Source organism: Cottoperca gobio, unplaced genomic scaffold, assembly GCF_900634415.1.
Source record: "Cottoperca gobio unplaced genomic scaffold, fCotGob3.1 fCotGob3_324arrow_ctg1, whole genome shotgun sequence".
NCBI lineage: Eukaryota > Metazoa > Chordata > Actinopteri > Perciformes > Bovichtidae > Cottoperca > Cottoperca gobio.
The window spans coordinates 109,602-125,109 of NW_021166931.1; the positions used below are offsets into that span (position 1 = coordinate 109,602).

Below are 15,508 nucleotides of genomic sequence, written 5' to 3' on the forward strand. Positions count from 1 at the left end.
CACCTTTATTACCCTTTATTCCCCTTATTACCCTATATTCACCTTTATTTCCCTTAATTCACCTTATTCACCTTTATTAACCTTATTACCCTTTATTCACCTATATTCACCTTTATTACCCTTTATTCACCTTTCTTCACCTTTCTTACCCTATATTCACCTTTATTCACCTTTATTACCCTTTATTCACCTTTATTACCCTATATTCACCTTTATTACCCTTTATTCACCTTTATTACCCTTTATTCACCTTATTACCCTTTGTTCACCTTTATTACCCTTTATTCACCTTATTACCTTTATTCACCTTTATTACCCTTTATTACCCTTTATTCACCTTATTACCCTTTATTCACCTTTATTACCCTTTATTACCCTTTATTCACATTATTACCCTTCATTCACCTTTATTACCCTATATTCACCTTTATTACCCTTATTCACCTTTATTCACCTTTATTACCGTTTATTCACCTTATTACCCTATAGTCACCTTTATTACCCTTTATTCACCTTTATTCCCCTTTATTCCCCTTATTACCCTATATTCACCTTTATTACCCTTTATTCACCTTATTACCCTTTATTCACCTTTATTACCCTTTATTCACCTTTATTTCCCTTAATTCACCTTATTACCCTTTATTCACCTTTATTAACCTTATTACCCTTTATTCACCTATATTCACCTTTATTACCCTTTCTTCACCTTTCTTCACCTTTATTACCCTATATTCACCTTTATTACCCTTTATTCACCTTTATTACCCTTTATTCACCTTATTACCCTTTGTTCACCTTTATTACCCTTTATTCACCTTTATTACCCTTTATTCACCTTATTACCCTTTATTCACCTTTATTACCCTTTATTCACCTTATTACCCTTTATTACCCTTTATTCACCTTTATTACCCTTTATTCACATTATTACCCTTCATTCACCTTTATTACCCTATATTCACCTTTATTACCCTTATTCACCTTTATTCACCTTTATTACCGTTTATTCACCTTATTACCCTATATTCACCTTTATTACCCTTTATTCACCTTTATTCACCTTTATTCCCCTTATTACCCTATATTCACCTTTATTACCCTTTATTCACCTTATTACCCTTTATTCACCTTTATTACCCTTTATTACCCTTGATTCACCTTATTCACCTTTATTCACCTTATTACCCTTTATTCACCTATATTCACCTTATTCACCTTTATTACCCTTTATTCACCTTTATTCACCTTATTACCCTTTATTCACCTATATTCACCTTATTCACCTTTATTACCCTTTATTCACCTTTCTTCACCTTTATTACCCTATATTCACCTTTATTACCCTTTGTTCACCTTATTACACTTTATTCACCTTTAATCACCTTTATTACCCTATATTCACCTTTATTACCCTTTATTACCCTTTATTCACCTTATTACCCTTTATTCACCTATATTCACCTTATTCACCTTTATTACCCTTTATTCACCTTTCTTCACCTTTATTACCCTATATTCACCTTTATTCACCTTAATTATCCTTTGTTCACCTTATTACCCTTTATTCACCTTTATTCACCTTTATTACCCTTTATTCACCTTATTACCCTATATTCACCTTTATTACCTTTTATTACCCTTTATTCACCTTTATTCACCTTATTACCCTTTATTCACCTTTATTACCCTTTATTACCCTTTATTCACCTTTATTACCCTTTATTCACCTTATTACCCTTTATTACCCTTTATTCACCTTATTACCCTTTATTACCCTTTATTCACCTTATTACCCTTTATTCACCTTTATTACCCTTTATTCACCTTATTACCCTTTATTCACCTTATTACCCTTTATTCACCCTTTATTCCCCTTATTACCCTTTATTCACCCTTTATTCACCTTTATTCACCTTTATTCACCTTATTACCCTTTATTCACCTTATTACCCTTTATTCACCTTTATTCCCCTTTATTCACCTTATTACCCTTTATTACCCTTTATTCACCTTATTACCCTTTATTCACCTTATTACCCTTTATTCACCTTTATTACCCTATATTCACCTTTATTCACCTTTATTACCCTTTATTCACCTTAGTCACCTTTATTCACCTTTACTTACCTTTATTACCCTTTATTCACCTTTATTCACCTTTACTTACCTTTATTACCCTTTATTACCCTTTATTCACCTTTATTACCCTTTACTTACCTTTATTACCCTTTATTCACCTTTATTCACCTTTATTCATCTTTACTTACCTTTATTACCCTTTATTACCCTTTACTTACCTTTATTACCCGTTATTACCCTTTATTACCCTTTATTACCCTTTACTTACCTTTATTACCCTTTATTCACCTTTACTTACCTTTATTACCCTTTATTACCTTTTATTCACCTTTATTCACTTTACTTACCTTTATTACCCTTTATTCACCTTTACTTACCTTTATTACCCTTTATTCACCTTTATTCACCTTTACTTACCTTTATTACCCTTTATTACCCTTTATTCACCTTTATTCACCTTTACTTACCTTTATTACCTTTTAAACACCTTTATTCACCTTTACTGACCTTTATTACCCTTTATTACCATTTGGAAGGTTAGATATTGGCCTGTAGTTGGTCAGCGTATTACTGTCTAGGTTAGGTTTCTTTAGCAAGGGTTTACAACGGCTGTTTTGAAGACGTCTGGGAAGATGCCCGTTAGAAGAGACGTGTTTATAATATTTAGGACGTGACTTGAAATGCTGTCGAATATCCGCTTAAAGAATGCTGTAGGTATCGGGTCAACACAAGAGGTGGAGGAGTTACATTCCATCACAGTTTCATGAAGCTCAGTTAATGTGATACAGGTGAATGTTCCCATGGTTACATCACAATGTTTGCAGATGTTCTCTGTGTCTGCATTATAAGTGATGCTGGCTCTGATTGAAGTTATTTTATTATTGAGGAACAATGTGAGTTCTTCACACTTTGATGCAGAGGACTGCGGAGGGGTGGGGGCGGTGTTCAGTAGTTGGTTAATAGTCGAGAATAGTATTCTAGAATTTCCAACATTCTCTGTGATAATCTTAGAAAAGTGATCCTTTCTTGCAGCTGCACGGTAGAAAGACTTGTGACACTGCTGATCATCTTCAGCTGGAGTCCTGTTGACTTGACACGTGTACATCCTGACTACAGGTGAGAGAAACATGTTTGATTCGGGGTGAACTGTCCCTTTAAAGTTAGAACCGCAGACATGCCCCTCCATGTAAGCCCCGCCCCTTGTGATGACGTCAGAGGTCGCTCAGACAGCACTTCAAACCTGCAGAGAAACTTCAGCCCTGCACACAGAAGAGAAGGAGAAGATGGCCGACTCAACCAGCAGCTGCTCGGACTCTTCATCATCATCATCCAACAACTGCTCGTCTTCCTCGCTCAGGGACCTCACACGCTCAGGTAAGATCCACCTGTTCAACACCTGAAGTACTGAAAGAGCTTTGAGTTGATCTTCTGCTTCTTTTACTGTTGAGAGAAATATTGAACTTGTTTACTGAACTAAAAGCTTCAGATTCAGATTCATAAGATTCATAATACAAAATATAGTAAAGAATTCAACGATGTATTATAAACTACTCTGAAGTATATAAAGTCATTAAAATGAGCTATTTAAAGTGATGAACAGTAATTATAATATATATATTCTGCAGAATGACTTTTGGTGCTTTTATGTTTTGATGCTGAAACTTCTGTACTTTTACTTTTTGAATGTTTGAATGTTTACTGTAGTTATTCACTGTTATTCACTGGTATTCACTGGTATTCACTGGTATTCACTGTTATTCACTGATATTCACTGTTATTCACTGGTATTCACTGTTATTCACTGGTATTCACTGGTATTCACTGGTATTCGTATTTGTACTGCAATAAAACATCTGAGCACTTGCTCCTGCTCAGCATGTGATTCTGTGGAAAGCTCCAGAACAGCTGATCAGTGAGTGCAGCAGCTGATTGGCTGAAGTTTATTTAAACTTGTAATATTTCTGCATTAAAATATTTTTAATAACTCCCTGTGTTGTATATGTAGTGAGACAGAGACATGTGTAATGTTCCTGAAGGTAACGTTTCCTCTCTCCTGTCATGGTGTCATCAGTCCTGTGTTGTATATGTAGTGAGACAGAGAAATGTGTAATGTTCCTGAAGGTAACGTTTCCTCTCTCTCCTGTCATGGTGTCATCAGTCCTGTGGTGTATATGTAGTGAGACAGAGAAATGTGTAATGTTCCTGAAGGTAACGTTTCCTCTCTCTCTCCTGTCATGGTGTCATCAGTCCTGTGTTGTATATGTAGTGAGACAGAGACATGTGTAATGTTCCTGAAGGTAACGTTTCCTCTCTCTCCTGTCATGGCGTCATCAGTCCTGTGTTCTATATGTAGTGAGACAGAGAAATGTGTAATGTCCCTGAAGGTAACGTTTCCTCTCTCCTGTCATGGTGTCATCAGTCCTGTGGTGTATATGTAGTGAGACAGAGAAATGTGTAATGTTCCTGAAGGTAACGTTTCCTCTCTCTCCTGTCATGGTGTCATCAGTCCTGTGGTGTATATGTAGTGAGACAGAGAAATGTGTAATGTTCCTGAAGGTAACGTTTCCTCTCTCTCTCCTGTCATGGTGTCATCAGTCCTGTGTTGTATATGTAGTGAGACAGAGAAATGTGTAATGTCCCTGAAGGTAACATTTCCTCTCTCTCCTGTCATGGTGTCATCAGTCCTGTGTTGTATATGTAGTGAGACAGAGAAATGTGTAATGTCCCTGAAGGTAACGTTTCCTCTCTCTCCTGTCATGGTGTCATCAGTCCTGTGTTGTATATGTAGTGAGACAGAGACATGTGTAATGTCCCTGAAGGTAACGTTTCCTCTCTCTCCTGTCATGGCGTCGTCTCCACTTTGAGCTGCGTCAGCGTTGTGTTTGTAGCCAGAAGCTTCATAAACTGACTGTTTATCCAGTTTTAAGACACTTTCTACATCCTGGTGTTTTTAACTCTATATTTGAAGGATGAAGGATTTTAGTCCTGAACGTCTGGATCTTAAGTTCTCACAGAAACGAGCTGACAAACGTTAGCAGCAGCCGAACAGCGTGCAGGAGGAACCTTTGAATCAGAGGAGAGAAGAACTCCCATGATGCACCACTGCACCAAACCTTTACTATTGTTTTCATCTAGAGACCGCTGCTGGCAGAACACTACAGATTGCGTTTAAAGATGCAGTGTTTAGTGTTTGAGGGACTATTTAAAACATAAATTTTGTGTTTAAGCAGTTACATTAATAATAATAATGTCTATATATACAGCTCAGATATAATTAAGTTAAATAATAGTCTTTAATTGTTTTAATACAAGCAATTTGTTGTATTTTAGCAACAGAAAGTCAGACTAACTTTAATATCTGGTTATCTATCGCGAGAAATATAGTTACTGCACGATATTCAACAACATTCTTGCATATTACATATTTTCCTAACGGTGGTCAGGCTATTTTATTATAGTTGATGCATTACAGCCTAACTGTCATGGCCGATCACATCACAGCTTTCGCACCTTTACACTTTTCCTCAGAGGAAACTTGTTCCACATGGTTTGTAAAGTCACATGATGCAGCTCGCAGCCACACACCAGCCGTGTCTCCCTGCAGGCACCGATACTAAAGTTACTCAGTTCTGCTAAAATGCAACAAATTTTTGTTGGATAAATTGAACATTTACATTTGAAAGTTTTCTACTGAAGCTCTTTGCACGAGTTGACGCTCTGCAGAACCGCAGGACATTGCAATGATGATAAAACCAACATATTGTGCAGCTCCGACTATCAAACTTGATGTTTCTGAATCCAACAGAAACGTCTGGAACAGTCGAGCTGCGTCACAAAGCTTCATTGTTATCTGAGCTGCTCAGCTGAAAGTTATTATTGTGAGCTGCTTTACGATGAAGCACATGACCTGACCAGGTTTCTCTCACTGGATCTCAGGAGGATTAAACACTCGAGGTCTCTGAAGCAAACAATAGAAGAAGCTTCAGTAATGTTTACATTAGTGCAAATATACAAACTCTATAATCTGAAACACACTTCTGACATCCTCTGCGTCCTGAAAGAAAGATTCGGTCCTACTTGTTCTGCAGGGAAGGATCGTCTATCAGCTTTAAAATGAGCTTCTTTTAAACTCGACTGTCTACTTTGGATTGAATCACATGTCTGATCTCATTTACTCGTCAGTCGCCATCATGTTTTGTGTTGCTGAATGCTACGTTATTCTTTTTGCTACTTCTACAAATTTTGAGCAATTGTCACCAAATGTGTTTCAGAAAATCTCAGGAATAATTTATTATATTATGTGATTTCAATACAGTAATGAAGTATTTATTCAACTGTACAGTATTTAATCTACATACATTCTTATTCCTGCATTTTACTTTTATGTTTCTTGTTTTATTTATTTTTATGTCTTAAGTATGTTGTTGAAGGAGCCGGGACCTTTAGTTACAAACAACTGTGGTGCTGATGACAGAAAAACGTATTCATGAGTCTTGAGTCTTGGCGTCTCTCCGCAGCCTTACAGCTCGGTCACTGGAAAGAACCGAAGAAGTCGGCGGTGGCATTCGGCGTGTCGCTGCTGATCCTCGTGTCCGTGGCAACACTGTCTGTCATCAGCGTGGTGTCCTACCTGCTGCTCACCTGCCTCTGTGTCACCATCACCTTCAGGTGAGGACCAATCAGAGCAGCTCCTGCTGCCACATACACACACTAACACACAAACCTGAGTTAGCTGTGTGTGTATGTGTGTGTGTGTGTGTGTGTGTGTGTGTGTGCTTCCTGTCTGCAGAGTTTATAAATCAGTCCTTCAGGCCGTCCAGAAATCAGAAGAAGGTCATCCATTCAGGTAACAACTGAAGTATGAACCACCTCCATCCTCCACCTCTTCCCTCCTCCTTCATCCCCCTCCCTCCTTATCCACATCATTCATCCTCTTCCTCCCTCCATCTCCTCCCCCCCTAAACTCCTCTCTCCCCCCAGGTCCCAGCTTCAGAGGGATATCTCTGTGTCCTGCGAGTCGGTCCGTCTGCTGGCTGATCAGAGTCTGATCCATCTGAACTGGTTCAGCAGTCAAACCAGGAGACTGGTGCTGGTGGAGGATCTGGTTGATTCACTGAAGGTCAGACTTACTGTTATAAATGTTCTCTAAATGTTTCAGATGTCCTCTAGAATTCAATTTAAAATCACAACAGCCTGTACTTTTACTTTCACTTCGTATTTATAACAGTTTTATTGTATTTCTAACACTTATCACTTTATCACTTAATTTTACTTAAATTTTTTATTTTAAGTCTTATTTGAAATGTACATTTGTAATGGCGGGGGGGGGGGGGGGGGTAGATGGGTAATTGTTGTATGTCATGTTTTAAGTTACTGGATGCCTGAATTTCCCTCGGGATAAATAAAGTATCTATCTATCGATCTATCTATCTATCTATCCTATCTATCTATCTATCTATCTATCTATTCTAGCTATCAGATCTATCTATCTATCGAGCTATCTATCGATCGATCGCTTCTATTATCTATCTATCTATCTATCTATCTATCTATCTATCTATCTATCTATCGATCTATCTATCTATCGATCTATCTAGCCACTATCTTATCTATCATCTATCTATCAAATCATATATCTATCTATCTATCCTATCTATCTATCTATCTATCTATCTATCGATCTATCTATCTATCATCTATCTATCTATCTATCTATCTATCTATCTAATCTATCTATCTATCTATCTATCTATCTATTTCTTATCTAATCTATTATCTATCATCTATCTAATCTAGCTATTAGGCTATCACTATCATCTATCTATCTACTTATCTATCTATCAGCTATCTATCTATCTATCATCTATCTATACTATCTATCTATCTATTATCTATCTATCTATCTATCTATCTATCTATCTATCTATCTATCTATCTATCTATCTATCTATCTATCTATCTATCTATCTATCTATCTATCTATCTATCTATCTATCTATCTATCTATCTATCTATCTATCTATCTATCTATCTATCTATCTATCTATCTATCTATCTATCTATCTATCTATCTATCTATCTATCTATCTATCTATCTATCTATCTATCTATCTATCTATCTATCTATCTATCTATCTATCTATCTATCTATCTATCTATCTATCTATCATCTATCTATCTATCTATCTATCTATCTATCTATCTATCATCTATCTATCTATCTATCTATCTATCTATCTATCTATCTATCTATCTATCTATCTATCTATCTATCTATCTATCTATCTATCTATCTATCTATTTATCTATCATCTATCTATCTATCTATTATCTATCTATCTATCTATCTATCATCTATCATCTATCTATCTATCTATCTATCTATCTATCTATCTATCTATCTATCTATCTATCTATCTATCTATCTATCTATCATCTATCTATCTATCTATCTATCTATCTATCATCTATCTATCTATCTATCTATCTATCTATCTATCTATCTATCTATCTATCTATCTATCTATCTATCATCTATCTATCTATCTATCTATCTATCTATCTATCTATCTATCTATCTATCTATCTATCTATCTATCTATCTATCTATCTATCTATCTATCTATCTATCTATCTATCTATCTATCTATCTATCTATCTATCTATCTATCTATCTATCTATCTATCTATCTATCATCTATCTATCTATCTATCTATCTATCTATCTATCTATCTATCTATCTATCTATCTATCTATCTATCTATCTATCTATCTATCTATCTATCTATCTATCTATCTATCTATCTATCTATCTATCTATCTATCTATCATTATCTATCTATCTATCTATCTATCTATCTATCTATCTATCTATCATTTATCTATCTATCTATCTATCTATCTATCTATCCTATCTATCTATCTATCTATCTATCTATCTATCTATCTATCTATCTATCTATCTATCTATCTATCATCTATCTATCTATCTATCTATCTATCATTTATTTATCTATTATCTATCTATCATCTCTCTCTCTCTCTCTCTCTCTCTCTCTCTCTCTCGGATTAACGGAATGACGGAATGACGGAATAAAATGATACGGCCGCCATAAAAACAAATATAAAGTGCATAAACTAACCATTAGCTGAATTAGTAATTAGTGGGAGCTTCTGTCCCTAACGAGCCGGTCCAATATAGAGGTATAAAGTCTTCACCAGAGGTAAAAGGTTTCTTCTCTTAGCGACAGGTGAGTCACTAAGTATGACGCTCTCCGTGCACTCGCAGGTGTTGATGTGGTGCCATCAGTCATTCTTTATGTCCTTCTTGTTCATGTTTCTTTCTTTAAAACAACTCCCAGGGCTCGTCTTTTAACGCCGGGTGCAGTTCTGAAGGCGTCGTTGCCTCATGTGCGAGCCTGTATATTGTGCAGAGCGGCGCATGAGAATCACCTGGAGCGATAAACGTGTATTTTAAGTAGGACTCCTGATGTTGTCTTTAAATGTCTCCTCATTGGGTCTTTTCCCTTTTCAAAGCTCTTTAAAGACGTTTGTTTAGCCTCATTGTTGCTTGTGGGCTTAATGTTTGAAGTCAAGTATCACGTGACAGACGAGCGTCTTGACATGTCAAGAGACACAGACGCACAGACAGATGTATCTGGTGATTTTTCAAAGTAAAACCTCTTTCCGCTTTCTGTGCGGCACGGTACCAAATGACTGGCACCGGTCCGCGGACCAGTGGTTGGGGACCACTGCTCTAGAAATTCAGATGTTCTCTAAATGCTCTCTAAATGTACCAGCTGGCTGCTGTCATGTGGATGATGACGTATGTTGGAGCCATCTTTAATGGAGTCACCATCCTGATCCTCGGTAGGACTTCTTCTCGCTTACTCATTGATTTAAATCTGTAGAAACTGAAACTCTTCTTTTGTTTCCAGCTGACATCATTTTCTTCACCACGCCACTGATTTACCAGAAAAAAAAGGTACTTTAGAATAATATGACATTTTTAACAGAACCTGCATCAATGTGGAGACAAACATTAAAGGTTGTTATAACTGTATCACAAAGACACAGATTGACGGGTACATCGAGCTGATCCGGTCCAGAGTGGAGGAGAAGCTGCACAAGTGAGTTTATATATTCTCTATTAGACTCAGCGCACATTGTGCAGCTCAAACCCTGACAGACAGTGTTTGTGTTTCAGGCTGCAGGACAGGTTACCTGGAGCTGTGAGAAGAACCAAAGCAGAGTGACCTGCACATGCTGAACCCCCCCCCCCCCCCTCCCTGTTTGTCAGTGAATCACCTGCTGTAATAAAATCCTGACTGATAAGAAAACAACAGTAAAGCTCAGCGTTTGTTTCTCCACATTCAAGGGAATTTCACATTCCTCTTTGTGCACGTGAAGATCTGCAGGAGAAATAAAGTTTGTTGAGATTATTTTTCTCTAGAAGATTATTTTGGAAGTTTTCAGAAACTGAAACCTTTTGCTTTTGTAATCTCTGGAAATACATTTGAAAAGTTTCTCTGTGGAGCGGCTCAGTTGTGATGCCGGTAATAAATTCATCATACATGTAGTGTATATGTATATATATTTTGTATAAATATATATATTTTGAATATGTATATATATATATATATATATATATATATATATATATATATATATATATATATGTGTATATATATTTATATGTATATATGTGTATATATGAATCAGAATCATATTTATTGCCATGTAAGTTTCCGTACAAGGAATTTGCTGTGGTACGTAGATGCTAATCGTCAAATATATAAAAACTATAAAACAATATATACAATATATAGACAGAAGGGACAAAATAAAGACTATAGACAATGTGCAATATACAATATAAGCAGTACGTTAATGTAACGTGTAGAGGGGGGAGGGAGAGACAGTCAGTGGGGGTGTCTGGCTTTGTTGATGAGGCCGACAGCAGAGGGGAAGAAACTGTTTTTATGGCGAGAGGTTTTGGTCCTGATGGACCGCAGCCTCCTGCCGGATGGAAGTGACTCAAAAAGTCTTTGTCCAGGGTGGGAGGGGTCTGCTGCAATCTTACCTGCACGCTTCCGGGTCCTGGAGGCGTGCAGGTCCTAGAGGCGTGCAGGTCCTAGAGGCGTGCAGGTCCTGGAGGCATACAGGTCCTGGAGAGATGGCAGATTGCAGCTGATAACCTTCTCCGCAGAGCGAATGACACGCTGACCTTATCCCGGTCAATGGCAGCAACGTACCAGATGTTGATGGAGGAGGTGAGGATGGACTCGATGATGGCAGTGTAGAAGTGCACTATCGTCTTTGGCAGATTGAATTTCCTCAACTGCCGCAGGAATTACATCCTCTGCTGTGCTTTTTGATGTTCAGTTCCCACTACAGGTCCTGGGCGATGATGGTGCCCAGGAAGCGTAAGGACTCCACTGTGTCCACAGGGGAGTCACACAGGGTGATTGGGTGAGGTGTGGCTGGGCTCTTCCTGAAGTCCACTATCATCTCCACTGTCTTTAGAGTGTTGAGCTCCAAGTGGTTCACACTGCACCAGGTCACCAGTTGATCAATCTCCCACCTGTAGGCCGACTCATCCCCGCCAGAGATGAGTCCGATGAGGGTGGTGTCGTCCGCAAACTTCAGGAGCTTGACGGACCGGTGACTGGAGGTGCTGCTGTTGGTGTACAGGGAGAAGAGCAGAGGAGAACGAACGCAGCCTTGGGGGGATCCGGTGCTGATGGTCCTGAAGTCAGAGACATGTTTCCCCAGCTTCACGTGCTGTCTCCTGTCAGACAGGAAGTCTGTGATCCACCTGCAGGTGGAGTCAGGCACGCTCAGCTGGGAGAGCTTGTCTTGTAGCAAAGCTGGGATGATGGTGTTGAAGGCAGAGCTGAAGTCCACAAACAGGATCCTGGCGTAGGTTCCTGCGGAATCCAGGTGCTGGAGAATGAAGTGGAGTGCCATGTTGACAGTATCGTCTATAGACCTGTTGGCTCTGTAGGCGAACTGCAGGGGGTCCAGGAGTGGGTCTGTGATGGTTTTGAGGTGGGACAGGACAAAGCGCTCAAAGGACTTCATTACCACAGAGGTTAGGGCGACGGGTCTGTAGTCATTTAGTCCTGTGATCCTTGTTTCTTTGGGGATGGGGTGATGGTGGAGGCCTTGAAGCATGCTGGCACGTGGCATGTCTCCAGTGAGGTGTTAAAAATGTCAATGTGTATATATATATATGTGTATATGTGTGTGTGTATATATATATATATATATATATATATATATATATATATATATACACTGCAGGGGGCTCCACTAGGAGACTCCGTAGTCTTGCTGGGAGACTTTAGCACACACGTTGGAAACAATGGAGACACCTGGAGAGGTGTGATTGGGAGGAACGGCCTCCCTGATCTAAATGGCCATAACAAACACTATGTTCGAACATAAGGATGCTCATAAGTGTACATGGTACTAGAGCACCCTAGACCAAAAGTCAATGATCGATTTTGTGATCGTATCATCTGATCTGAAGCCGCATGTTTTGGACACTCGGATGAAGAGAGGGGCGGAGCTGTCAACTGATCACCATCTGGTGGTGAGTTGGATCAAGGGGTGGGGGAAGACTCTGGACAGACCTGGTAAGCCTAAACGGGTAGTGCAGGTGAACTACTGCGCATAGTCCTGGCAGGGCTAGCTTAGCTAAAGCTAAAGCTAAAGCTAAAGCTAAAGCTAAAGCTAAAGCTTGTCTTGGCTAAAAAACAAACGTCTGGAGGAAGACCCTGTCCGGGAGATCTTCAACTCACACCTCTGGCAGAACTTTTCAGACATCCCTGTGGAGGTTGGGGGGCATTGAACCTGAGTGGGCAATGTTCAAAACCTCTATTGCTGAAGCTGCGGTGAGGAGCTGTGGTCTCAAGGTCTTAGGTGCCTCAAGGGGCGGTAACCCTCGAACACCGTGGTGGACCCCGGTGGTCAGGGAAGCCGTTCGACTGAAGAAGGAGTCCTTCTGGGTTACGTTATCCGGGAGGACTCTGGAAACAGTTGCAGGGTACCGACGGACTCGAAGGACGTGGCAGAGGCAAAGCAGCGGGTGTGGGAGAAGTTTGGAGAAGCTTTCGGTCGGCACCAAGGTACTTCTGGAAAACCGTCTGGAACCTCAGGAGGGGGAAGCGGGGAACCATCCAAACTGTGTACAGCAAGGGTGGGACCCTGCTGACCTCGACTGAGAAGGTGGAAGGAGCACTTTGAAGAACTCCCTCTATGGTAGAGGCAGAGCTGGAAGCTGATGGGGGACCCTCGTCAATTTCCCTGTTGGAAGTCACTGAGGTAGTAGTCAAACAACTCCACAGTGGCAAAGTCGCAGGGGTTGATGAGATCCGTCCAGAAATGCTGAAGGCTTTGGGTGTTGAGGGGCTGTCTTGCTGCGGGAGTATGGGGTGAGGAGGTCACTTATGAGGGCCATCCAATCCCTTCCCAATACTCAGCAGTAAGTCAGACTCGTTCCGAGTGAATGTTGGCATTCGCCAGGACTGTGCTTTATCACCAATCCTGTTTGTGATTTTCATGGACAGGATATCGAGGCGTAGTCGTGGAGGAGAGGGGTTGCAGTTCGGTGACCTGAGGATCTCATCGCTGCTCTTTGCAGATGATGTGGTCCTTATGGCATCATCGGTCTGTGACCTTCAACAGTCACTGGATCGGTTCGCAGCAGAGTGTGAAGTGGTTGGGATGAGGATCAGCACCTCAAAATCTGAGGCCATGGCTCAGGAAATTCGGTGGATTGCCTACTCCGGGTAGGGAATGAGCCCTTACCCCAAGTGAAGGAGTTCAAGTACCTTGGGGTCTTGTTCGTGAGTGAGGGCACGATGGAACGAGAGATTGACCGGAGAATCGTAAGCAACGGGTGCGGTATTGCATTCGCTTTACCACACCGTTGTGATGAAAAGAGAGCCAGTTGAGGTGGTTCGGGCATCTAGTAAGGATGCCACCTGGCCGCCTCCCTAGGGAGGTGTTCCAGGCACGTCCAGCTGGGAAGAGACCCCGGGGAAGACCCAGAACGCCTCGGGATCCCCCAGTTGGAGCTGGCGGATGTGGTCTGGAGAAGGGAAGTTTGGGGTTCTTTACTGGAGCTGCTGCCCCCGTGACCAGACCCCAGATAAGCGGTAGACGATGGATTGATGGATGTATGTGTATATATATTTATATGTGTATATATATATATATATATATATATATATATATATATATGTGTATGCATATATATATGTGTATATATATACACATATATCTGTCTGTCTTTTAACTCCCACATAAAACACATCTCAAGGACTGCCTTCTTTCATCTACGTAACATTGCAAAAATAAGACACATCCTGTCTCAGAAAAACTTGTCCATGCATTTGTTACTTGAAGGCTGGATTACTGCAACTCATTGTTATCAGGTTGTCCCAAAAAGTCGCTTAAGACAGGATCATATTACTCCTGTATTAGCTGCTCTGCACTGGCTCCCGGTAAAATACAGAATAGAATTCAAAATCCTTCTCCTGACTTACAAAGCAATTAATGGTCAGGCTCCAGCATATCTTAAAGAGCTAATAGTACCTTATAAACCAACTAGAGCATTGCGCTCCCAGACTGCAGGGTTACTTGTAGTTCCTAGAGTCTCTAAGAGTACAATGGGAGCCAGAGCCTTCAGCTATCAAGCTCCTCTCCAGTGGAACCAGCTTCCAGTTTGTGTTCGGGAGGCAGACACCCTCTCCACATTCAAGAGCAGGCTAAAGACTTTCCTTTTTGATAAAGCTTATAGTTAGGGCTGGCTCAGGTTTGCCTTGGATCAGCCCCTAGTTATGCTGCTATAGGCTTAGACTGCCGGGGGACACCTCCCTGCTCTCCTTCCCTCCCTCTCTTCTTCTCTCTCTCTATCTGTATGCATTTATGTAAATGTATGTTACTAACTCATCATCCGGGGCATCATACCCAGAGTTTCTGTGTCTCATGTTGCAGGTTGCCACTGATAAAGTTTACGTCAGGATCATGAATCGTGGCTGCGCCTGCTGCCCTGGTCCTGCTGGACACCGGGAAGCCTTTTTGACATTTTCCTGGATTCATCCAAACTTTCTCTTTTTCAACACAACATCATTTCTGTCACATGGATGTTGTATTTGTACTTTGTTGTTTATCCTGTACACACAACATCTATTGCACGTCTGTCCGTCAATTTTTCCCCCTTTTATTGTGGGGTTTCTTTTAGGAAGTTTTTCCTTGTGCTATGCGTGGGTCTGAGGACAGAGGGTCTAAGGACAGAGGGTCTGAGGACAGAGGGTGTCGTATCCTGTCTGTAAAGAACACTGAGACAAATGTGTCTTTTGTGATATTGGGCTATATAAATTCATTTGATTTGATTTCTAATGTTAGCAGCTAGCG

General features: G+C 40.1%; 1 protein-coding gene across 3 annotated transcripts; it reads left to right on the forward strand.

Annotated features, from left to right (window-relative positions):
- Positions 1 to 3,106: 3,106 nt before the first annotated feature.
- On the forward strand, positions 3,107 to 10,423 carry LOC115005582 (reticulon-3-B-like). Of its 3 annotated transcripts, XM_029427460.1 has the most exons (9): positions 3,147 to 3,198; positions 3,329 to 3,456; positions 6,600 to 6,750; positions 6,872 to 6,928; positions 7,063 to 7,201; positions 9,883 to 9,952; positions 10,021 to 10,067; positions 10,154 to 10,212; positions 10,290 to 10,423. In XM_029427460.1, the coding sequence occupies exons 2-9, from the start codon at positions 3,366 to 3,368 to the stop codon at positions 10,336 to 10,338; spliced, it is 663 nt and encodes a 220-aa protein (XP_029283320.1). In that variant the 5' UTR covers positions 3,147 to 3,198; positions 3,329 to 3,365; the 3' UTR covers positions 10,339 to 10,423. The 3 variants fall into 3 exon arrangements, with proteins under 3 accessions (XP_029283316.1, XP_029283317.1, XP_029283320.1); XM_029427456.1 differs by having other exon boundaries at positions 3,107 to 3,456; XM_029427457.1 differs by lacking the exon at positions 6,872 to 6,928 and having other exon boundaries at positions 3,107 to 3,456.
- Positions 10,424 to 15,508: the final 5,085 nt, after the last annotated feature.

Excerpts from the sequence above, each read along its gene's own strand:
- LOC115005582 (XM_029427456.1), top strand. The coding sequence starts at position 3,288 with ATGACGTCAGAGGTCGCTCAGACAGCACTTCAAACCTGCAGAGAAACT. Across the intron at positions 7,202-9,882 it reads ATCTGGTTGATTCACTGAAG|CTGGCTGCTGTCATGTGGAT; the intron begins GTCAGACTTACT and ends TAAATGTACCAG. Across the intron at positions 9,953-10,020 it reads AGTCACCATCCTGATCCTCG|CTGACATCATTTTCTTCACC; the intron begins GTAGGACTTCTT and ends TTTTGTTTCCAG.